This window comes from Rhamphochromis sp. 'chilingali', assembly GCF_963969265.1.
Source record: "Rhamphochromis sp. 'chilingali' genome assembly, chromosome: 9".
In the NCBI taxonomy this organism is placed as follows: Eukaryota; Metazoa; Chordata; class Actinopteri; order Cichliformes; family Cichlidae; genus Rhamphochromis; species Rhamphochromis sp. 'chilingali'.
Window position 1 is genome coordinate 33,892,070 of NC_137936.1, and position 23,929 is coordinate 33,915,998.

At 40.4% G+C, this 23,929-nt stretch overlaps 1 protein-coding gene across 2 annotated transcripts in view; it reads right to left on the reverse strand.

The window, feature by feature from the left end:
- The window catches only part of asic1b (acid-sensing (proton-gated) ion channel 1b), a 213,838-nt gene that overhangs the window by 53,578 nt on the left and 136,331 nt on the right, over positions 1 to 23,929 (reverse strand). The window contains exon 1 of one of the 2 annotated variants that reach the window (XM_080891993.1): positions 9,851 to 10,762. The exons of the other annotated variant lie outside the window; for it this stretch is intronic. Within the exon in view, the coding sequence (XP_080748119.1) occupies positions 9,851 to 10,522 (672 nt within the window). The 5' untranslated portion in view covers positions 10,523 to 10,762. Of the gene's footprint in view, positions 1 to 9,850; positions 10,763 to 23,929 lie in introns of those variants that run through there. 2 annotated transcript variants of the gene reach the window in all.

A 23,929-nucleotide genomic window follows, 5' to 3' on the forward strand; every position in this document is an offset into this window, starting at 1 on the left:
GTAGATATGAGTTTCCTGTGCTACTGAAAACGACGTGGTTGTAATAAATATGCAGAATTAGGGGCTAATTTAAGAAATGTATTATCCGAGTGGCTAGGGCTGATTGGGTGGGATCCAAGATTACACGTCGTTATTAAAGAAATTAACCCAAAAGAAGAGATCTTGGGGGAATATTGCTCATTTGCCTTTAGAATGAGGTGAAAAGATTGAAGCCGGTCTTTTAATTTAAGCAGTATGTGTCGGAGCTATTTCCTGGCAAACAACAGATGAGCAAAGTGACTGTGTGTAGCTGACTTACAACATTTGCTGTTCACATCAATTATCAACTAACACCCTCATGTATTTCTTCAAAATATTATCCCGGCTTTGATTTTTGCTTTTTTCAGCATCAGTTGACTCAAGAATCCGGGAGATCCTCGGGAGATATCGTGTCACATTCTACTAATCTTATTTCAATCCCTGTCCAGTTCAAGAATAGTCTTCAATCACAGGCCTATGGGCTACTATTAAGCAGCATATTCTGACAGATTGAAAACAAATAAACAACAGACTTCAGTGTCTTGCCTGATGTTCAATATGTGCATTTTTTTTTTGTTCGGTGCAATAAAACACAGTATAACTTTTTAAACTGCGGGCAAGTGCAGTGTGTGTGCATGCCTTTGTTTTACCCTTTATGTCAGGGAGATGTCAGAAATGTAACAAATACGGGGCTAACGAAGAAGAGACCACTTTTGGTCTAACTGGCTGACAACTCCCAAAGAAAACAGACACGCATGCCTGCAAACACACTGGAAGATCGGCCAGAAAGGATAAAAAGGACAGTCCAAAGCTGCACGGTGGGCTGCACCTAAATGGATGTTTCATTTTGGTCTGTAGTATAACGGCCCCTCTGAAGATACTGAACGTAATATGATGCCTTCAAAGAGAGTGTATGTATACTGTGTATGTGTGCAAAGAAGGTAGCAGACACACTAGCTAAGTGCTGGAATGATTTATTTGCTCTTTCCCCCTTAATAACTCCTGGTCTATAGCAGAACAATTACGACCTGATATAAACCTTTGAATAGAGAGGTGGGGATTAGAATGAACAAGGCACACATCCCCTCAGGCACCAGTAATTCTTTAACTGTTTGCTACTTCGATGGACCTTATTGCTGTTAAGATTTGCATCAGCTGTGGTTATTAGGTCTTGACAATGAATAATATAATCAGCCTGTATTGCTGTTGCATTGCCCAAATGCAACAGCAATACAGCTGCAGACACTGACTCATCTGATTCAAGGGTGAAACAACGACCATGCAATCAATAGACCTTCCACTAACATTAGCTCTGGACAGCCTGTTTACAATTTTGAGCTCATTTACATTGAAGGTAGTGCTGGTCTTGTCCAAAGTGTCTCACAGTGACTGAGTAGATATGTGTTTGGATTCTTTAAATAATAAAGTCTGCAAAGGACTGGATCTTTTGGTTGGTGGTATTGTGTTTGAGCAGCACAGGTGCTTCAACTTCAGTGTACAGGTTTTAATATTCCGCATTCAGATTGTATGTGGAATATTAAAGCCCGTTCTTTACATCACTGGGCCTACTTCTTTCCATGAAAAAACTTTAGCTGTGTGATTCAGACCAAGTGGGGATTAGTTACAAAATCTTTAGTAAGATTTGTTTTTCCCATTAGAGCTAGAAATTGGAGATAGAACAAACAAACTCTACTCTCTTAATTCAGACTGCTGAAGTCTCTTTTTTCTTTGATTGGTTGAGGATTTAAATTTTCATCCCTATTTCTCACAGAAGACATCTCTTTTTGGCCTGCTTGCTGGCGGATTGAAAATAATGATCATAACTCTTGAAAATTTTACAGAATAAATAGGAATCTAAGCACTGTATTGAGGCACAATTTAAAGCCAATTTTGTCCTTTCATCAATAGTTTCCACATTTTCATGGTAAAAAATAACTGCATGGCTAAACTCAAATTCTTTACTTGTTAGTGTTATTGGAATTGTGTTTATCGCAAGAAACTTTTGCAACATGCAGGCAGAATAATGTTCACAGAGGAGGTATTGATAGAAAAGTTTTTAAAAACATTTTTTGTAAGTTACATTTTTCATGTTATGGAATTTATTTAACATCAAATAGAATTATAATGTTGCTAAGACAAGTGAAAAAATATTTGCCAGACAAATATAGAAAATTGTCCTAGCCAAGTTGCTAGTTACACCCTTATGGCTCAGTAAAAATAGCACGGCAACCTCCTTACGATTAGGAAGAATCGCTGGTTGCCTGTTTTTTTGCAAATAGTTGTAGTGACCAACTGGTCGCCCAGAGGTTGAGGGTGTTGCTTGATCAACCTCTAAGTGCAGACTGACTGCAATCACTCTCAGATTGGTGAAGGGTTGTAAACAAGAGCAGTCTAATTTCTAACCACAGACAAATGCCCAATATGGTGCAAGCAATCTGAGCCAGCCTGCACAAATTAGTGGAACTTTGCTTTGCACATTGTGCCACCTTGCTTTGTAATGTGACTCAACGTCTTGCTAATTTGTTGTATTTTGGTTTCCCTTCTACATAAAAGCGAGGTTGTCAAGTGCCCATACTGTATGTCATTTTGCAGTTAATCCCTGTCCTTCAGCAATTACGTCACTATTTTTGAAGGAACTTCCAAATTTCTGTTCAAAATACATGAAATTGTGGTGGAACTCTGAAAGTAAGAAGATAATGTGAATTTAAAATGGCAATAAACTTGATCCCATTAAATCACAAAGTGACAGCACACTGACTCTGTCTTATTGGCATTTCATTAAGATTGCAACCAACTGTGAGTGGTTGCAGACCAGGTCCAAGTCTTCGAAGGAGCCATCTCAAAGACAATGAGATTGAAAGTTCATTGCACACTATCAGAATAATTTTGGTCAAGCCTAGAATGACTGTAGCATTTATAGTCTGTTAAATTGTTTGGGAAGCTGTCTTATCCCTTGTGGCCAAGAATTGATTTTTGTGCCTTTAAGTTCAGCAAGAAGTCCAATCGATGAAATGAAATCACATCGCGCAACATCTGTGTGACCAAGCCAGCATCAGCTGCTGATGGTGTGTCAGTACTGATATTCAATACAAAATAACAATATATAAATAAGTATAAAAAAGAAAAAGTCTTATATTTATTTCTCTTTCACACACACACACACACACACACACACATACACAGAGATACATGCATATATTGACAAGCCATGCACACAAATCCATTAGATCTCCTGCTGATTCTACACTCTCAAACAAAGACCCACCCAGTTCCCACAGGAGCCCTGCTGACCACGACAGATGCAGTCATCTATGAAACCCTGAACAAGAGAGAAACTGAATACCAGTTTGGCACAGACATGTTCTAGCCTTCAGGCATCCTTCACCACTGCACACACAGCGCACACAAAACCTTTCAAAAATTTATTTCTTGTGCTATTCCCTGTACTTGAACCCAGATGAGAACAGATGAGAGTTTGCAATAGATAATTATCCTCCCAAATGTATTGGTGCGGCGCTGAAGGTTGGTCTCCACGTGTATATACACACAATAAGAGCAGAAGAAAAACAGTGAGAGAGTGAGTGTCAGAGAATGAAGGGAAACTGCCCTTAAATGAACACTACCTTTCTCCTCACAGCTCCTCTGACATTCACGCTGTCATTTAGAGCCAAACCTTTTATTTCAGCTCTGCTATAAATTATAGGGAATAATCCTGTAGGAAGCCATTAAGGCCCTCTCATCAGCCTAATTAGCTACTTGTAAGTGGCTATTGGCCCTGTATAGGGCACTAGTCATATGTCTTATTCATATATAATTGCTCCAACAAGACTGCAGTTTCCCTCATTTTAACATCATTAGATATCATTTATCTTTGTCAGAGAGTAAAGTGAAAGTTCTCTCCTTTCATTTATTCCACTTTAATGATTAATTCGTTTTGTGTTATGAAGTGCTGGCTGATATTGAGGAGAGGTAGAGATGTGTCTGTCCGCTTTAAAGGACCCAGGCTTTATATTCCATTGGAGTCTTCCGAACAGGGAGTAAATGCTGCTGGACCTCCTGTCGCCAACTTCCAAAGAAGACGGATGAAAAATTTAATTAAAATTGGTGCATTTGAAAACACTGATCCATCACTCAGATAGAGAGAGATAGGACACAGTGACAGACTGTCATAGTGTTCCTCCTACTGGACTTTAGTCCTTAGTGTACAGAAACAGTGTGGCGTCTAAAAGGAGAAAGACAGTGAAAGGGAGAGAGACAGAGAATGAATGAGGGATGGGTATCTGCCAAGACTGTTAGTGCTGAACAAATCTCAGCTCATGTTTGATTTTGTAATATTTATTTTTTAATCCCTGCAACACACAAATAGAGTTTAATCCCTTAGGAAAATGGTGCTTTCAAAAATTGCAACCACTGTGTTTCCATTGGCAGCGGCTTTTTGCTTCTACACGAAGCTTAAAAGGGATAGCGGTCATTGCAGCTGAGTGACTCTGATGTTGTGCCGTAGTGGGAATCAAAGGGTTTTTAAAAGATGGAATTAAGCATATTTCTGAGTGATTTCTTGTAAAAAAGAAGAAAAAAGAAAAAAGGAGCAGCATGCTACATCTCAGGGCAAAGAACTACATAAAAGCCAGTTTAGGCTGTAAAATCATTGTATAACACTGCCCCCTTGTGATCACTGTTTGATTAAAATACTTTCCAGCAAAAGTGGGATCATTGGTGCTGGCATGCAGAATGAAATACTGTCTGAAAAGCCTTGAAAACAAAGTAGAAATAAGATGTATAAGAGCTGGAGTTTTAACAAACAAGATGATTAGACAGTTTTAAATGGGAAATATAATGAGATGTTTTTCAATGGTGAATTAGAAATGCAGCAAATTAAAATTTCTGTAACTCGCATAAATTACAGCTGTGGCGGAAATAGGGCAACAGCTAATAACGGACAAAAACGAAAGATCAGACAGTCATCTGAGTTCAGCGTTTGCATAAATATTTAATAGCCTGGTGCCCTCACCTTATAGAAGGGATGAAGCATTTCAACAGCGCTTGCCTTTTCAAACTCAGAGAGTGTAATGACCACTTTCAGACTGAGCCTATTCTTGAGATTAATCAAAGTTGTTTTCATAACCTGGAATTTGAAATGCATTATTGTGGCTCAATTTGCTCACAACGTGTCTGCGTAGCAGGGAGAGAGAAACTGCTAAATTAACACTTGGATGCACTGCAGACACCGATGAGGCAGTGTTTGTTGGTCTGTTGCTCCAGTGCATGTATTTCAGCAGAACGTACTGCATGTGTAGCTACTAATGAAACAGTCAAGCTCCAAAAATTGCCCTTAACTTATAAATAAATAAACGTGTATATATAGATATAAAGAAAATATGGGTACATGTTAAAAAAGTTCAGCACATATTCAGTGCTGCGAGTGATATATTCAATAAGTCTTCATGGGTGGAACAAATGGCTACTATGCTTGTTATTTTTTTTAACATAATTTGTTACCATCCCATTTATCACAGCATACGGTTTAAGATAATTACATCACACTTTCACTGATACAATCTCTTCCCAGCGGCTGCACGAGTTAAGTGTTGCACCATAACAAGTATTTACAGCTCAGAGCCAGATGGGGCGGCCAACTCTGCCATTTCATTTTCCTTCCTCTGGGAAAAAAATAAATAAGAAAGATTCCCCACAGTTTCTCTGCCTTGCTTTCTGTCTGTGGGATATTCAGACTGATGCTCTTGAGGAGACAAGAGAAGGGCGTAACCAGAGCCAGTGAGTGAGCATTCTGTTGACAATGCTGAGCTTGGGAGAAAGTCAAGCTGTATCTAATGGGCTCAGGTTGGAGCAGGAAGCAAGGATTTGGATCACTGCTCCGAGGGGATCTCACATTCTGCTCTGGGTCAGAAATGCCGCAACCTGAGCCATCTATCTGGTGGGGCAGTAGCCAAGCTTCGCTTTTGACCCAGCCCTTAGCTGGAGCTCATTACAGCACTGACGCATACATTCAGTTCAGATGCAAAAACACTTGAGAGAGATGGTGGACAGAAAGACAGAATGAGAGGGGGAATGGACGGAAAACCTCAGAGACTGAGACAGACAGAGAGCAATCAATCATTTCACCTCCTCTTCTCAGTTCTGTCTGCAAGGCCATTAGTGGCTGTTTAGGAGAAATAATAAACAAGGAGAAGCAGAGGTTCAGGGACCACTGATGCTGCCAAATGCCACATTACGCAAAATAAATACACTACTGGTTTGGTCTTCGGAAGAAAAGGAAAAAAAGAAATATATTAATGCTTCTAGTTAAGTGAGGTTTTTTTTGCTCTATTGATACAAACAGTGTCTGCCAGAAATACAGAGCTAACGCGTTAGTATTTATACCTCGTTCTTGATGTGTGATTTGCAAATGTAGAACTTCATTTTTTCTTTTCTGTTAACAACTTTTTTTTTTACTGCTTCACCATTTTTGCTCAACCGTTTCCCCCAGCTTCAACTTAGTGCTTTGATTGAGCATTAATATGCTAAGCATTTGATTCTGATATGTAGACCCAAAATGATGCAAACCATGCTAACTCACTTAAAGCTTGCTCACACACACACACACAAACACATGCACACACATTGGTTAAGTATCTTATGGGGATACTTTGCCTAACTGCTGGTTATAAAACCTGTCCGTGAACAGTCTCAAAGCAGCACAGCACATTATAAATTTTCAAAGCGTCTACTTTGGAAACTGAGTGACAAAACAATGAGCAAGCACTGGTTTATAATTGCTGCATAAAGCACGAGCTGAAGGAGCAATCAATGATTATATTAGTGGGAGGCTGGAAGACACAAGGGTTGAAGCTAAATTGACAATGGTTATAATTAGTCCTATTAGACGTGGCAGATAAATGATTACTTGTCACTTGTGTTAGTCAAATTTTCAACCTTAATGCTGCAACATGCAACAACATGCTTGTTATTGTCAAAAACAGTATACAAAGACAGCAGATATATATATATGTATATGCTGTATAAAACAACGTACACCCCTCATTGTTATCACTCACAATCTCACACAGCTTTCTGTAATTCACCCACATGTTATTAAGTGCTTTGATGCATTAATGTTATTGACCTGAAACGGCACGTCCAACTTTATTATCTAACTTCATTTCGCAACATACATAAGACCAGCTGACAACCAGTAAAGCACTTTCTCGTCTTCCTCTCAAGCACAACTGAAACAATGCTTACTTAAGGAGGAGTATGTAAGAATGGTTGAAAAATATAGTTTTATAAAACATTATTAATTGTTCAAAATAGATGTTTTAAATACTTTTCAAGATGACTGCTTTTAAAAGGACAACAGTGCTTCTTATTTGATTATAAGTCTGTTAAGTACTTAATGCTGTGATTGATGGTACTGATGGAACAGCCCATTTAATTTAAAGTAAGAAATAATGGGACGAAGAATGAGTTTCGAGCTACACTCAGGCAATAAAATCTGACATTGAATAAACCTGCTCATTGACTTCCTTTAATGCTAATAAAATGGCAGACTGCACTGCAGTTGCAGTACTTTGTTTTTTAGAAAGCGTATCAGTGGAGGATGACAGCTGGCTCTACTTCACTTCAAGGACAGTGGCCATAAAGGCCCTTCGTTTTCCATTTGCTATACTGACTCCTTGACCGGGGAACTTCTTCAAGTGTGGGAGGGGTAAGACACTGACTCCTGCATAAATACATGTTGGGTAAGATCTATAGTCTGCTGTCAAATTACTTTTTTTGCTCTCTTTTTGTGCAAATATTAAGCCATGCTGCCTGTTTGTGTCAACATGCTCAGCATTTGCCCTCGTAGCGATGGAGAATTTATGACAAAAATACCTCTGTATGTTTACAAGGGAGGTATTATTTTCCTATTCTTCACCGTGGCAACAATTGTGTCTCACTGCGGGATCACTAATTTCCTCTTGATTGCACACACTGCACTTAAGAAACCCTAACTTACTATTCGCCCCTCCACGTGAGGCTTTTCCCTGATGTAATAAAACATTCTCATCCTTTTATTTATCAGCCTTTACCTCCACATCTTTACCATCCAAGATGGTAATTTTTACAACTGATGTGTGAGTTCTGGCTGACAGGATGAAGTCCTGTACAGCTCTCCACATCTGAAACAGATAATCCCACAATATCAGAGCTGGTGTCAAGGTTAATGTTGTGATACTCATAATAAAAGAACAAGACAAAACAAAACAAACAGTCCTGTTGATGCATCCATTTATTCTTCCTTTTCGAGCCAGTTTGCTTCTCTCTATCTTTTAATCTTCACTGTGACCAATAAATACATGTGTTTGTTACAGTTTGCATCAACAGTCATGTTTTTGGCTATAAAATCATATATCTGAGCAAAGAACTGCTAATGATTACTAATTTTCATGATGATTTGATTTGTATTTTCTCTGTTAGTGTCATACCCTTGTAACGACAAGCTGGCATGCTGTTCTTCAAGCACTCTTTTTTTGTCCAACAGCTCAAAAACTCACCAATTTAATAAGAAACATCAGTAGGTGAATCCTTTTCACTTGAAAAATGAGTCACTGACTAATTAGTAAAAGCTGTACCTTTCAAACATTTTGTGTCCAAGAAACACCCAAAGGGCAAGCCAAAATTTCAAGGCACACCTGTGGTCACATCTGTGCAACAGAGCATCTCTGCCATCAGACATATCATCGGTTTTACACGAAAAGCAATCTGTTCCCTCCTACCCAGTGTTTCTAATTCTCCTCACTATCCATCAGGACGCTTAACTTGTCACGCTGTAATAACTGCACAAACATTTGAAGCAGAGTCTATTTTTTACATAATAGATTTTGCCTCTGAATTTGCACCAATCCCTAAGGCACAATATTGTTGAAGTATTTTAACAATTAATGATTAAAACAAGCTGCACATTAATGAAAACAAGAGGTTGAATAAAATAGGAAAAAAAACACATCGTAGAAATGCACTTACACATAAAGTAATTGCCTCTCATGTAAGTCTAGTACATCCATTAGCAGTCCACACAGACCTATCCATAACTGCGCAAAGGTCAAGCAAATCAATACACCAATAGCTGAATAACGTCAACACTACTTGGCAATTCAGTATTCTACTTGTGTGCAACCACGAGAGAACAAAAAGGGCAGCAGCTACAAAACCAAAAATTCAGGGAATGCATGTCTAGCAAGACGTTTCCTCTGGGCAAAACAACGATGGCCCAAAGTGCCTCTTTAATTCATTAGCAACATCTGTATGCCAAGTTTGCCACTTTAGGTAATAGGACTTGCTCATGTCTGCTCTTTTCAAAAAAATTTACAACAGACTTTCATTAAGACAGACGTGCTGACTTGGAAACTCCTTTTCATTTACAGCAGTGACTTGGGGTTTAAGTAGCTGAATCACCTCACTGCAATAAATAAACACTTTCCTCTGATTCAGTTATTTTCTACGATCTCCTCCTCCGTGATAACGCCTCTCCAGGCATAACAGTTTGGAGTGCTAGCTTTTAGTGGATGCTCCTATTTTATCAAAATAAACATTAACAGAAGGCTTTGATGAAACCCGGCAGTCTTTCTTATTTGCTTTTTGAGAATTCAGCATCCCTTGATAAAATATTAACAATGAATCAGAAGTATCAAGTCAACCAGATACACATAGAGTACCTTGCAAATATATGGATAACATGAAGTACAAACTTGCACTGATTATTTCCAAGTCAGAATCTGACGGTTCCCAAAAAGATTAATATTTTGAAACTATTTAAAAAAAATCTTGCCTTGAGGGTCTTGGATTAAATTACCTCTGTGAAGCTGTCGGGGCCGCATTCTATACCTCTGAAGTTACACTCCAGTAGCATTTCCTCCATGCGATGTCGAGTGCGGTTGTAGAACTCATCCATACTGAAGCGAGAGCCCAGCGGGCGGTCTGGCTCTGGAGCCAGGGGAAATCCTGGTGCCATGCCTTCTTCAAAGCCCAGAAGAGGACCCATAAAGATCAGGTCACTGTAGCTCATTTGAGACTTTCGTATGAAGTTGTAGTTACATACAGTTACAGCGGGAAAGGTCATATTGTTTGCCACTTTTTCGTCAAGCATTGTAATATAATCATATTGGAAGTAGTATATAACCCTGTCAACTACTTGATACATGAAAGCAGACAGTGCTAAGGTGAAGACCAGTGCCCACAAACCCTGGCGAAAACCAAATTTACTGTCCTCTACAAACACGTGGTTAGCTCCGTGAAGCGAGCAATTGCCAAAAAAAGTGGCGAGGTCATCTACATCGCTAACATTATCCTCCTCATCAGTGCAATCATCTACCTGACTACACCTATCCAGGCATTCCTGTGAGTCTCCATCACTATAATGTTTCTTTACCCGCTTGTAGTGGTCGTCAAAACCATCGCTACCATATCCCCTGCTAGGTTCGTCATCAGCAGAAAAGGAGATGGTGCACATAATTCGGAGCGGCATGGTGAAAGCAGTGAATCAATAAAGCTGAAGCCAGAAGTCTAAGTCCTTAAAAAACTCCCAAAATACTGAAACAATGAAATGATTCAAGAAGAAAAGTATTCGTTATTTGGCTACTGATTCAAAAAACACTGAGCTAACAGGACAAATATGGTCCCAAAAGTCATAACAACTCCTGAATCAAAGCGAACAAACAATCTAGGCACTCTGGTTTCTGCCATCCACACCCATTCAGAGATGAAGTGAGATGCCTTGCTTGGGTTTGTCCTTTTGTCTTGGGGGCAGATCCAACCCTTAGACAATTTCGAAAGAGTGAAGAAAAAAGAGAAGAAGAAGAGGACGGAGGAGGAGGCTAAAGAAGGTGAAGCCACGAGAAGTATAGGACACAGAATACTCCCGCTGGGCCCGGCTACAGGTCACTGTGCTGGGGCAGAGTTTCACCATTTACAGGAAAAAAAAGGAAGTGTTGATGCAATGGGGGAGAGAAAATGTAAGAGCTAAAGCACTGAATAGGCTGATAAATTTTTGCTGATTGCACTGTTTGGACTGAACTCACTCATCCTCTGAAAATAAAATGATCTCAGCACAATTGTGTAATCAAACGGAAATAATACCTAGGTATTATAGATACAGTACAACTGGAGCTAAGCAAAGAGTCAGTCATTAGAATATGCAGTGCAGAGATCAGTGGGATTGCAGTAGGATTTGTGTTTGCGATGAGCTTTAAACCAAATCAAGATTTTAATAAAAGTAAAGAGAAAGGCACGATGCTGCTAATGTGTAAATGCTCCTTTAAGAACAATTTGAGTGAGAAGGTAGGCAGTTTACGTCTGATTCCAGCTCAAGAAATTAGCAAACACCAAGGAGAGAAATCAAGGAATTTAATCAAGACTTCCATTTGCCCATTGTTATTTCAATCTAATGCCTCATTTTATCAACAGATCTTACTCAAATTACATACCCCCACATAGCTGCAAGCAGTTCTGTGGAAAGCAGATTAACTGAAAGCAAATATGTAGAAGTCGTGAAGAGAGAGCGAGAGAAAAAACATCTCAGATGGAGGCTCGCATTATTGAATATGGTGATAAATGCAGATTCCCAGAGGTGGTGTTGGTTGTGATATGAAAAGGAAGTGTATGAGACCGAGCCATCTGTATTGATCCACCTCCATTAGACAGCTGAGATTATTTTCAGAAACATGTTGGTGCCAGAAAATGAAATGGTAGATGCATTTAGGGGGATGACAACACACTTTACAATAAAAACCTACACCTAATGGTACCACAGGATACTTCAAAGGAATAGACACACTAAACCTCTAAAACCAATGCAAAACACATTACCTCAACTGATTCGTTGCGTAACGCCTTACCGTAATGTGCCAGTCTGATTTAATTGGAGGAAATGTAAATATCAAGTGAACAGTGTGGATAAGGAACAAGACTTCTGTGAAGACTGTCTAAAAAAAAACAACCCCCCCCCAAAAACTATTGATGATAAGAGAGCAAACCACAAAGAGTTGCAGCTTTATGCAGGAGGCTGCTTGACATAGCAGACCCTGATGGGCTGTGGTTCTTGAATATTTATTAATGATCACTAGATAGCCTCCGGTATCAAACCTGACCTAACAAGAAGGTCATGGAGCTCCCCCAGCTGAAGTCTCTGGGTATTCAGTGAAGTACTACTGCATGAATATTCACAAACACTAACGCCTTAGATTTGGAACGAAATGCTAAGTTGTGAAACTGTGGAGAAAATTAAATTGTGCAACAGCAGTGCAGTGACCCTTTGGATAAAATAAGTTGAGCCTTGTGTGCCAAAATATTTTAATTACTCAGTCTACATCAGTATAGCCACGCTGACAGAGTTACAATAAATCTGTGTTTGTTCTGGCGACTATGCTTTCCTCAAAATGGATACATCTTGATTGTCTGGCTCCATTTTTCACCATTTGTTTCTCCTTTTATGTCGTTTTATTCCTTCATGTTTGTGAAATCCACTAGAGGGCAACAGCAGCACATCTCATCCTGTAGATGTTCCTCAGGGCTGAAGGTGTCATCACAAAGCATCAGAAAACTCGATTGGCAACATTTTAAGAGCAAGAAGATACAAACTGTGAAGCCCAAAGTACTTTTTATTTATCTTTTACATTTTTAGATCGATGCCATTCCTTGGATTATCTGCTTTCTTTCTCTTTGTGAGATTTTAACTGGAATAGCTAAAATGTGACAACGCTCCAGCTAAATTTCTCTGAATGAATGAACGAACAGGTTCAGTGGTTGGCCAATATGTGGGGCCCAGTTGAAATCTGATTTAAAACCTTTGGGGCTTGTTATTTCACTGCTCCATCTCTCCACATTTCTTCTTGTCTCTTGTGCATTACATTTCTGAAATAATTCTTAAAAAGATACCCCTCATTCTGAGATTTTGTTTTTCTAACTTTAACTTTTCAGGGAAACCAACTCTATGTTTTCACAAATGAAAACAAAACATAAACATTTCCATACATTCTTGTGTCAGGTCAAAAGATGGCAGTGTTGAGGTGCGAGTGTTCGCTGTCACTGCTACAGTATACACCCCTGGGGTAGGATTTCAACAAGGCCGTGCATTTCACCATTGTCGGAGTGAGAAGAGCGCAGGGCAGATGAGAGGAGAGGTTTTAATGCTCCCTTTCAAGTTCCTCTCACCAGCTCCGCTTACAGCTAGGATCGACCTGGCGTTGCCATGGATACATCGTAGCCGTCAGCAAGAGAGGATGCACAAAGCCCATTACTCAGAACACGCATAGTCACACATGTACACACATGGACTCACACATGCAGAGAAACATACCCGCTTTAAAAAAAAACACCCCAAAACAGAGAAAACATGAAGCAGTGAAAATATCCGCACTTTCGCTTTCCTTTACACACACACTCACACACTCGTTTTCATATCTTCGTGAGGACATCTAATTGACATAATGCTTTAATAGTCCTTTACCCTAACCTTAACCATCAAAACCTAACCTAACCATAACTTAATTGCAACACTGACACCAAAATCACATTTTGAGCCTCAAAAATGCCTTCAAACTCGTGGGGATGGGCATTTTGTCCACATAACTGACTGTAGGTCCCCACAAGTATAGCGTCATGCCAATTTTCTGTCCTCATAAAGATGTCTACACATGTACACACACACATATACACACACAAACTGACAGACTGAACTGATGTCTGATGAGTTCTGATAATTTATGTAAACCTTATTAATCTGACTTTAGTCAGGCTTTGAAGAGAGGAGGGGAAAGTCAAGATGACAAAATAAAGATATCACAAAAAAGAGCTGACACACCAAAGCAACAGTATTACTTGCTCAGAGGCAGTGTTCAATCAATATCCAAGTATTCATATTCCTGCTTTATTGTCAGATTCAATGGATTCGGCATGCGGAGGAAAAACAAAGAACGAGTAAACAAGAACCGAGCTGGTCCATTCCCACAAGATGCTGGGGCAGAGTGACGCCAAGGCCAAAGGCAATGATGCTGTTCTCTATAACACAATATTCTGTCTTCACCTTTCAGCTGGGGGGACTGCTATCTGAAAGAGATAGTGTTATTCGAAGAAGCTCCTCTGCTCGGAGGAAACAATATGGAGAGAACAATGACCTATTTTTTTAAGGGAGCTGCTGTTGCCAAACAACACATTTCTCATTTATGAAAGTGCAGAGGTGGCTAAAAGTAACCTCATGACCTGTCATACAGTACGACTCATAATAGGAAAATCAGTTCTGTGATAGACGGAGCTTGACTCACAATAGGAGACAATGCAGTTTAGTCATGTTTACAGATAATGGCTTTTTTAAAAAGTCTCATGAGGCTAACACGTGTCCTGCCATCACTACCTATGATGGAAAACTCTAAAGATTCTTCCATTTCTTCATATTTTTCTTCCAAACGTCTTCCAGACTTTCTTGTATTATTTTTAAAGTGGTCTCGACCAACCGTTCTCAGGGGTTTCTAAGGTCTTTCAGAGTTTTTCTTTGGCAGCTTTTTCTCTCATTTTCAGTCCAGTTCTTGTGCCAGACTATTTTCAGAGGAACATTTTTTTGTTTGTTAATTCACTGAAGCACTGACCTATAAATCATTAAAGCATAAAAGTGCATCTAACTCAAGAGATGAACCAGTGTTGTGTCTATCCATTTCAATTCTGCCTTTGATACTTTGTTATCAGCAGCCTGTTGCAAAAAACAAATCTGTTGCTGTTTTTTTTGTTCAGTGTATGAAAAATTCCAGAGATATGAAATGACAGTTTGACAGGCATAAAATAGTATTTTTGCATCTACAAGGTTATTACTAAAAAAGCTACTGAAGCTTGAATGCTTGGCATATCTTAGCATGGTGTGACGTCTCTCCTGAAAAAAATCAGAGTACTAAAAAGTTTGAGCAAACTGGACACACAGCAATATATAAGAAGTGATAGACTTAAAGAACTATTTGCAGTTGTTGAACAGTATCTCAAAATAATTTTCTTGACACAGGACCTGAGAGATCATCCAGCCTTTTATCCAACACCTTAGCTACTGTTCAGCTAAGCCTCATCAGAAATGGTCGTAGTGGAAGGGTGTTGGTCAAAAAGCCATTCTTTCAGATGGCAAACAGGGAGAAAAGGCTGAGGTATGCAAAGTTACACAAGACCTGGTTTGAAAACCAGTGTAAAAACGCTTGATGGAGTGTTGAATGCAAATTTGACATTTTTGGTTCAAGTTGTCATCAGTATATACAGAGGAGATCAGGAAAGAGGTAGAGCAGTGAGTGTCTACAGCCTGTCTGTAAAACACAGTGGAGCCTCTGTGACAGTTTGAGACTTTATTCCACCCAGTGGTGTTTGAGAGCTTGTCGAAATTGATGGAATTACGAACACAATAAAGTGACATCAGATTTTGATTCACCATGTAATACCATCTGGTGGCAACAGCTTCATGTTTCAGCATGAAAATGATCCCAAACACACTGCTAATGCAGTAAAAGCATACCTGGATAGAAAAACACAGAGTGAAGCACCAAATACCTCCACATTACCGAGGCAGTGTGGGATCATCTTAACAGAGAAAGGAACAAAAGGGAGGCAGCCTCCAAAGAAGAGCTCTGAATGTCCTTCAAAATGCCTGGAAAATTATTAATGAACAATACTTATAAAAATTACGAGAAAGCATCATGTGTTGGAGAATCAATGTGGTCGTACCAAATGCTGACTTTCAAGCCCATTATACAAACTGTGTTTTGTTGTATATACTGTGTTTCTGTGTATATCTGGACATGTTTCAACAACTCAGGGCACCTATTTCCAATTTTCCTAACACAATCTAAAGAAATGAGGAAGGACTCAAGAGCTTTACACAGCATTGTAAAATACACATACACATTTTGGGAAATGTGTATGTGTATCTTTGGGTGTCTGAAAGTGAGAGTGGACACAGTTTACTCACTACCTTCTGCTTTCAAGCGATGGCAAATCAGAAGAATGGTGACTTAAAGAAAGGTGGAATTAAAGGGAAAGGAGCTAAAATGGCTTGTTTTAATGAGTGGATTAAACGAGGCGAAGAACCAAGACCAAGTGTAGGACAAATACGGATTATTTTAACCTGTAAATCAAGCAAAGCCACACTAATTGAATTAATGATAAAAAAATAGAGAGGTGAAACCAAGCATGCCAGGTCTACTTTAAGTAAAATAAATAAAATATATAGCAATAATAATCAAATATAGCGATTATGTGATTTGGCTACTACAGCAATAACTCAGAATAAATACACTGAAGGCACTAAGCGAGAAGATTAAAGCAGCCTTTGTAGGCAAAAGTCATAATGACACAATATTAATAGATAACAAGCCGTGTCTTTTAAACCTGACGTCATCTAAGAGCAGATTCGGGGAGGTTGTAGATTCACTGGTGGCCTCACAATCACGGGTGCTGACTAATGAGCTTTTATGAGACGAAATGTGGGGAGCTGCTGTTTTTCAGTTTACTGTGTGTTTGGTTTTTCCATCGACACGCAGGGCCAATCTCCCCCTTACAAAATCGTCAGTGTTTGAAAGTTGTTTTAGCATCAGGGAATTTTATTACACCTGCATACGAGATTTTTTTTTTCTGATTCAGCACACCTCCACACCTTTCTATATGAAAACCATGAAAATCAGACACTGTAGTCATTGGACAAACTAACTGTTACACAATTATAGGTCACTGAATGTTTGCTTTGTAAAAAGGGTGTCTGTAACTGTTAGCATCTCTCTACTTCTGACCCAGTGTATTTTTCTGGCCTACAGAAACCTGTGGTATCACTGTCCCATCCTCCCACTCTCTTGTTCACTTTGTGACTCACAGTTAGGAAACAAGACCACACAGTAACCTACAATATTTGTGCCTCAAAAGTTTAGAGCAGGGGGAGCAGTCTGGAACAGTCTGCTGCCTACATTTGTGCATTACTGCGGCATATAAGCTCACCCTGGGTATATAGTAACGATACATATTGAAAGTGAATGCATTCGACTAAGGTGCAAAAGATCCCTGGTTTGAGACTGTGAGAAGGCACAAATCGCCTTTCTGATCCAACCCACTGTGCCAAATCAAATACGAGGATCATCCACGAATAACTGAGCAGCTGAAAGAAGGTTATCGTTTTTATCAGTACATATTCACCTGCCAGTACATATAGGAATCCATTTACATGAGCAAGTCTATTTCACTCTATGAAGTGAAGCAGGGAAAAAAGTGTAACATGGAAACTGGGGCTGCACACACAAGTCTGCAACAGCCATGATGAAGGTGGAACACAATTCAGTTGAAGTCGATGTATATAGCCTGTAACAGCCCACAGCCCACCTCACTTTCGACACAGCATCAGTGCCAACTAAAGCCTTCAAAGAGAGGTCCCTTCTGGGTCTGAGTTTTACTTTCTTCTGACTATTTCTCTTCCCCTTCACCCCTTCAATGCAGACAACAAAGGAAGGAAGAGGTTGCTGCTCAGTGGACAATCTGAAGAGGGCTTTCATTGTGATGCAGACCAAAATCAAAGACACCGGCAAATATTTGTTCATACGAGAGCGAGCCCCATGTGGCAGTGACGGCCCTGCATTTCAAGTGGTGTTGATATTTATGACGTGCTTGAAATTCACACTAGGTAGTGGCGGGTATCTAATAATGATATGCAGCTGGCAGCAGCCAGGCTGCCAAGTACTTAAAGTGTGAAAAAAAAGACTAGACTGAAATGGACACAGACAAAGCTAAATTGTTAAGGTCGAGCAATTAGCGCTGGATTGAAGCTGTATATGGATGCCAGATGGGATTTTAACAGGAGCAGACAGTTGGAATCAATAAAGACATCATATGTTTGCTTTTAAAATCAATGGAATTCATAGAAGCACCAGCCTGTTCAGATCAAAGTCGAGAGTACGAGAGCCTCCTTTTCCCTCTGGTTTTGATTGACATATCAAACGCAGCTGGGTCAGAGGGCAATAATTGTGGCTCGCTGATTGTCTTGCTCTCTTTTTTGTGGCACCAGGTTCCCTCTGAATGTGATTATCACTTTAGACTAACCCATTACCTCAGCGCTGAAGTCTCCTCTGTCTCCTGTTTCTCCTTTTCACCCATTTTGAGTCAGCCTGTGCTCGTTCTACCTCTGTTTGATTCATTCTGATTCTATCTCATCGCTCTCCTAGTTTTACCTTTCCCCGTCTGTGTCCCAGTGTTACAAAGATGAGTACCAGAGGGTAAGCAGGCTGCCTTTTAACACAAGAGCCAAGAGGCATGCAGTTATCAAGCAGAATGGTTTAAATATGTCACTTGATGGCATTTTCATGAAGCAAATTCATCAGGGCAGACCCAGACTCACACAGCTTTGGGATCTCAAGGCTAATATCAGTGATTAGTCAGCCTGTGTTGAAGACCTCCATCTGCATCATTTCATAAGTACCAAAAAGTGCTTGTCAAACTCGCTCGGTATGCATGCATCGATTTAGTCCACACTAAAGCCTTTAAATAGCCAATAACGCTTATTTTTGAAGTCATCTTGCATGTATATCACATAAATATGCTGAGGTTGTGGTCTGAAAGTCTGGGGTATTTTCTCTGGCTCAGACATAATGTGTCCTTGTCTGTCTTGCCATTACTGCAGTCTGACACCAATGCAAATAATTCACAGGAATTATGTGACAATCATGACATTTGCTGTCTTGCTTCCTTCCCAGATACGCAGCATTACTTTTTTTCAAAGTCTGGGAAAAAAATGTTAAAAACATTCAGCTAGAAACTCGGTTGTCAGCGAAAGATTTTCATTATGGTTGCTGAACAAATGTCATTAATTTCACACTGCTCTAAAATAAGACTTTAGTTGCTCAAAACTCAGTATGGATTGCGACTTAAATTTCCTTCAAGCGACACAGCATGAACACTCTTGGTTTTGCTCTGATTGAAAGGAGATGGTAGTGACTGAAGCCCTCAGAAACAGCAAGGAGTTAGCTTGGCAATATATTTTTTTTCTCAAAATAACTCTGTGAAGTTTTCCCCAGCAGATTTTTTGGAAGCCAATAAATTATGGAAAACTGCAAGTCTAACTCATTAATGCAGATTCACAGCTTTTCAAAAATGCAGCAATTTCAGCTCAAACTCGTGGCAAATTAGATATATTCGAATGTTATCATACATATTCAGTTTAACCTTTTCTTTCCTCTTTTTTTCCCTTTCTGTGGCCATTAAGATAAGATAAGATAAAACTTTATTAATCCCTCAGGTGGGTTCCTCTGGGAAATTCGGTTTCCAAAAGCACAGCACCGACAGAATATTACTACAATAGCTGTCACCTACAGTTAGATCCATAAAATTGTTGGACAAAGACAAATCAAATAATCAATATGTGATTGAAATGCAGAGTTTGTTTGGGACTCAAAGTCATTTTGACACATAGTCCTGCATTTTCACAGGATTAAAAGTAACTGGACATAATTTTAAATACAAGGATTTAATACTTAGATGAGCATCATTGACTGTCAATTACTGCCTGAACCTATGGACATCACCAAATTAGATTTCCTCCATATTCACTGTGAAGAATGTATGATCGTCATTGCAGCATTTTGGTTCAATCTTATCAGAAAATGTAGCCCTGTGCTAACTATCACCAGTCACATGAGCAATAAACACTAGTGATCCAGTTCCACTGGCAACTTTACATGCCCCCATGCCAACATTGCCTCCATTATCTGTCTATTTGAAACAGAGCATAATGCGTTTTTTATCATTGTGGTGAAAGCTAATCTTGGTTTCATCTGTCCAAATATTTTTTTCAGAACTATGCAGGGTCTTGTAGAATTTTAATCTGCCCTTCTTGTTCTTGAGTGTAACCTGTGGTTTGCACCTTATTTTACATTCATGAAGGCCTTGACTTGCCTTGACTGTAGACCTTAACAATAATATGCCTACATCCCTGAGACTGGGTTCTTGACTCAACTGGATGCTGTGAAGTATCTAGTCTACTATCCAGTAATGAATTCTGTCATCTTTTGCAGTCTTTCAAGCCTTTTGGTTTTGCTGAGCTGGTCAGTGTATTCATTCTTTTTAACGATGACCGTGATAGTTGAATTTTAAACTCCCGACGTTTTTGCTATCTTGTTCATAGGTTTACTTATTTACACCTAAAGATATGCACTATTCTTTGGACTTTATATTTAAACTTACAGCAAAAACCTTAAAAAATACTAATTCAACACTGTGAATGGACTTCAGACATTTTATCTGCTTTGTTTGTTATGAAACAACAAGGTAGCTGGTCACAAAAGTGCTTGTCAGTCAATTGTCTAATTAATTTCAAGCCTCTGAAAATGGAGAACTGTGCATAAAAATGACTGTAATTCCTAAACAGTTAATGCCAAATCTTTGTAAAACCACTTAAATTATAACCGACAGCCTGCACTTCACTCAGATATTGACTGTTTGATTTAAATCCATAACTACAAAAATTGTGTTGTTGTGACACAGAGTGTGAACTTTATGAGGTCATATTGAGTGCTTGGCAGATGGTGCAGGTAATTATTTGCACATGTTTCAGTTGTAATGCAAATGAAGTATGAAAAAACACAAGATTGGAAAACCAACAAGAACAATAAACATTGCAATTAAAAGAAAAAAATTCCACTAAATCTTTAGAAATTTCTTTTTGACTCTATCGCCACTGACTTTAATGATAACACAGTAACACCATTATGTCAGCTGCTAAAATTATCATTGTGTGAGTCAGAGTCAGAGCTCAGCAGCTCGCACTGGCACTCAGTTTAATCACTCATGAGCTGGAACACACAATGCTGCTTTAACCAAGGCCAGAGAGCAAGCGAGGCAGGACACAGATATTGTGGGGCACATTAGTGTTCAACACATCAATGCATTTTTGAAAGCAAGCACATGCATGCTGTAAAAAAGCAGTGAGGGTTTTTTTCCCCTGTCAGCTTTCAGTCTCTCATACAGAGACGTGTGGAAACACACATGTAACAGCTACTCCAACACTGCCACAAAATGTGCAGCCAACAAACATTTTCTCCTTTTCCACTTCCATTCTGCCATAGATGATGGGCTGTCAACTGAGGCCAGATTCAGCTGTTGCAATCACACATGAATATCTCAGTGTAAGGACCCGGTGCATCTGTGTACCCAGTTTAGTATTCTGCACCTCTGGAGAGCAGGAGCAAGGTAGGGGAAACTGGTGGGGGAAAAAAGGGAAGGAGGGAGGCCTGTGGGGAGCAAAAGCAGTGTGAGGGAGAAGGTGGGAGCTAGATGCTTCAGCTTGGATCTATTTGTCATGTCAGATAATATGACAAGTGCTCCAAGGAGGAGTTTATAGTAACTAGATTATTGAGGGTACCTCAATTTATTTGCAAGACTTAGAGAGCCAACACTCACAGGAGCCTGACACACTCATCACCATTTAAAACAAGATTGGATTTCGTTCATTTGCTAACTGGATTATATTGTATCTTCTAGTAAAATGAAAAATTTGTCAAGGACGTGGATGGTTTGGCTAATTGGGGTAGCAACAACCACCGTTTTTGATCTCTGCAGTTCCACAAAGAGGTTGTTAAGCAGCCTTAGACCTGAAGGCTTTTATATTCTAACTCTCCCAGCTATCCATCCATCTATCAGGGCCATCACTAATCAGCATATTGCATTACAGGATCTACTATCTTTAAAACATAATGCCAGGTCCTAAATTTGCATGTCTTGCAGAAGGCATATCAATTTCCCTAAGCAGGTGGGTGGAAGGTTTGAGTCACATTTTAATCAACAAACCTCTGTGTCCTAATGAGGCTATCCCTGTACAGCTGTTTGTTCTTCTAAATCTAACTTCTAGGCATGCCTCAGACAAAGAACAGCATCATAAAATGGAAATATGGTGGCAAGTTGACAAGGGAATAGTTGTGCTTTAATTGCAGTTACATTCAGTATGAGAGGAAAACAGAAAAGAAATGCAGGGTAACTTGAGCAATTAAAAAACAATTAAAAAAGGTATTAAAAGAGTTAGGCTTGTTGCCAAGGATTCAGTTATTAAGAGAGAAACGTGTTACACAATATGGGATCAACAAGAAAAGATTTTTAGAATATCAACAAATTAAATCCATAGTAAAAAAGAAATTTAAACCGGGTCAAGTTGAACTACAAACACCACCAAGTGTGGTTCAATTTCTTACTCTTAAACCCCCCAAATTACTATCCAAAATATACAGAATGCTTTCTAAAACAGATGAATCAATATCACTTCCTATTGCAAAATGGGAAGCGGATTTATCAGTTAACTTAGACCTAAACTTCTGGTCTCAGATTTGCTTAAAAACCTTTCATCTAATTAGAAATCCCAGTCTTCAATTAATTCAATACAAAATATTACATAGAGTACACTATACAGGTCATCGGATGTTCAAGATGGGCTTTACGTCTACCAACAACTGCTCACACTGCCAAACCAATTCACCGGACAATTATATCCACGCTCTTTGGTTCTGTCCACCAGTGCAAAAGTTTTGGCGCGAGATATGTGAAGACTTATCGAAGTGTCTGAAATGTAACATTCCAACTTCCCCCTTAGTGTGTTTGTTGGGCAGCTTAGATAATGTCACTTCAGAAAAGAATATCGCCCATATGGTTTTCACTGCCCTATGCATAGCCAAGAAAACAGTCCTCATGAACTGGAAAAATAAAAATAATCTTAATTCTAACCAATATAGAAATTATCTATTAGATTACATTAGTCTTGATACAGCCTCTGCCACCACATCAGATCAATTGCTCTGGGCTCCTTTGATCAGCTCCATCACCTAGTGGGGGTGGGGGGTCATAGTTTGGTCCCGCCTTCACTGTTGTGATTGGTGTGGGGGTAGGGACAGGCTTAGGGCGTCGGGGGGTTCCCCGGAGGCATCTTCCTTGGGGGGCTCAACCCGGGGTAGCGGTCATGTCCGGTTAGGGGCTCTGTTGGCTCTCCGGTGACTGTTTCCTCGCGGCTGCGTGCAGCGGGGCTAGGGGAGGGTCTGTGCTGACGGACGTGGGTTACTGACCTGGTAGCCTGGCTGGCCCTGGGTGGGTCCGGGATGGGCGTGAGGTTCTGGGGGTGCTCCGTCTCTGGGCTGGGACCCGGACCGGGCCTCGGGGGCTTGGGTCCTGGTTGGTGTGTTGCCGGGGTTGTGGGCGGGTGGGTGCATGGGGGCCCAGCCCTGGAGCAGGGTGCCGCCGGTGCGTCGAGCCACCTGGGGGGCTCTTCAACTGGTGGGGGAGATTGTCACATCTTGCAGGAGCTTTCCTCTCCTCAGGAGCTCCCTCTGCAGGAGGGGGAGATACAGGAGAGGTGGAGGAAGATCTCAGCCTGGGTGTTTATTGTCTTATGTAGTCTGGAAGATGAGTGGATGGTGGGGTGGGTGCAGTTTTCTCTGTGGTGGGGTTGGGTGGACTGTCCCGGGCTCTGTGGGGCCGGGCGGCGCTGCTGCACTGGGCCCGGTCTGGATGGGCCTGGGCCCCCTTTCCCTGACGGGTCGCGGAGTATGGGGGTGCCTACTGGGGTCAGCGGGGGAGCTGGCCCCAGGGAGGGGTCACTTGCCCCTCCCTTCCTTCCCTCCCCATCTCCAGCTGCCTCCCTCTTCCCGCTCCACCACAACCACCCACACATGCAGGGCCTTGGAGTAGGGGTATGTCACCAGGGTGCAGAGGAGGCTACCCCCCCCCCCTCTGTCCCCTTCTGGCTGCCTCTGCCTCAATTTTATCCCACAACTTAGACATTCACATTACTCACACTCTCATTACACATACATATAGGATCTTGGGGGTGGGCACGATACACGGAGTCCAAAGTACCATCAGGGTGTACACCCCACCCCTGGCATCGTTGCCCACCTCT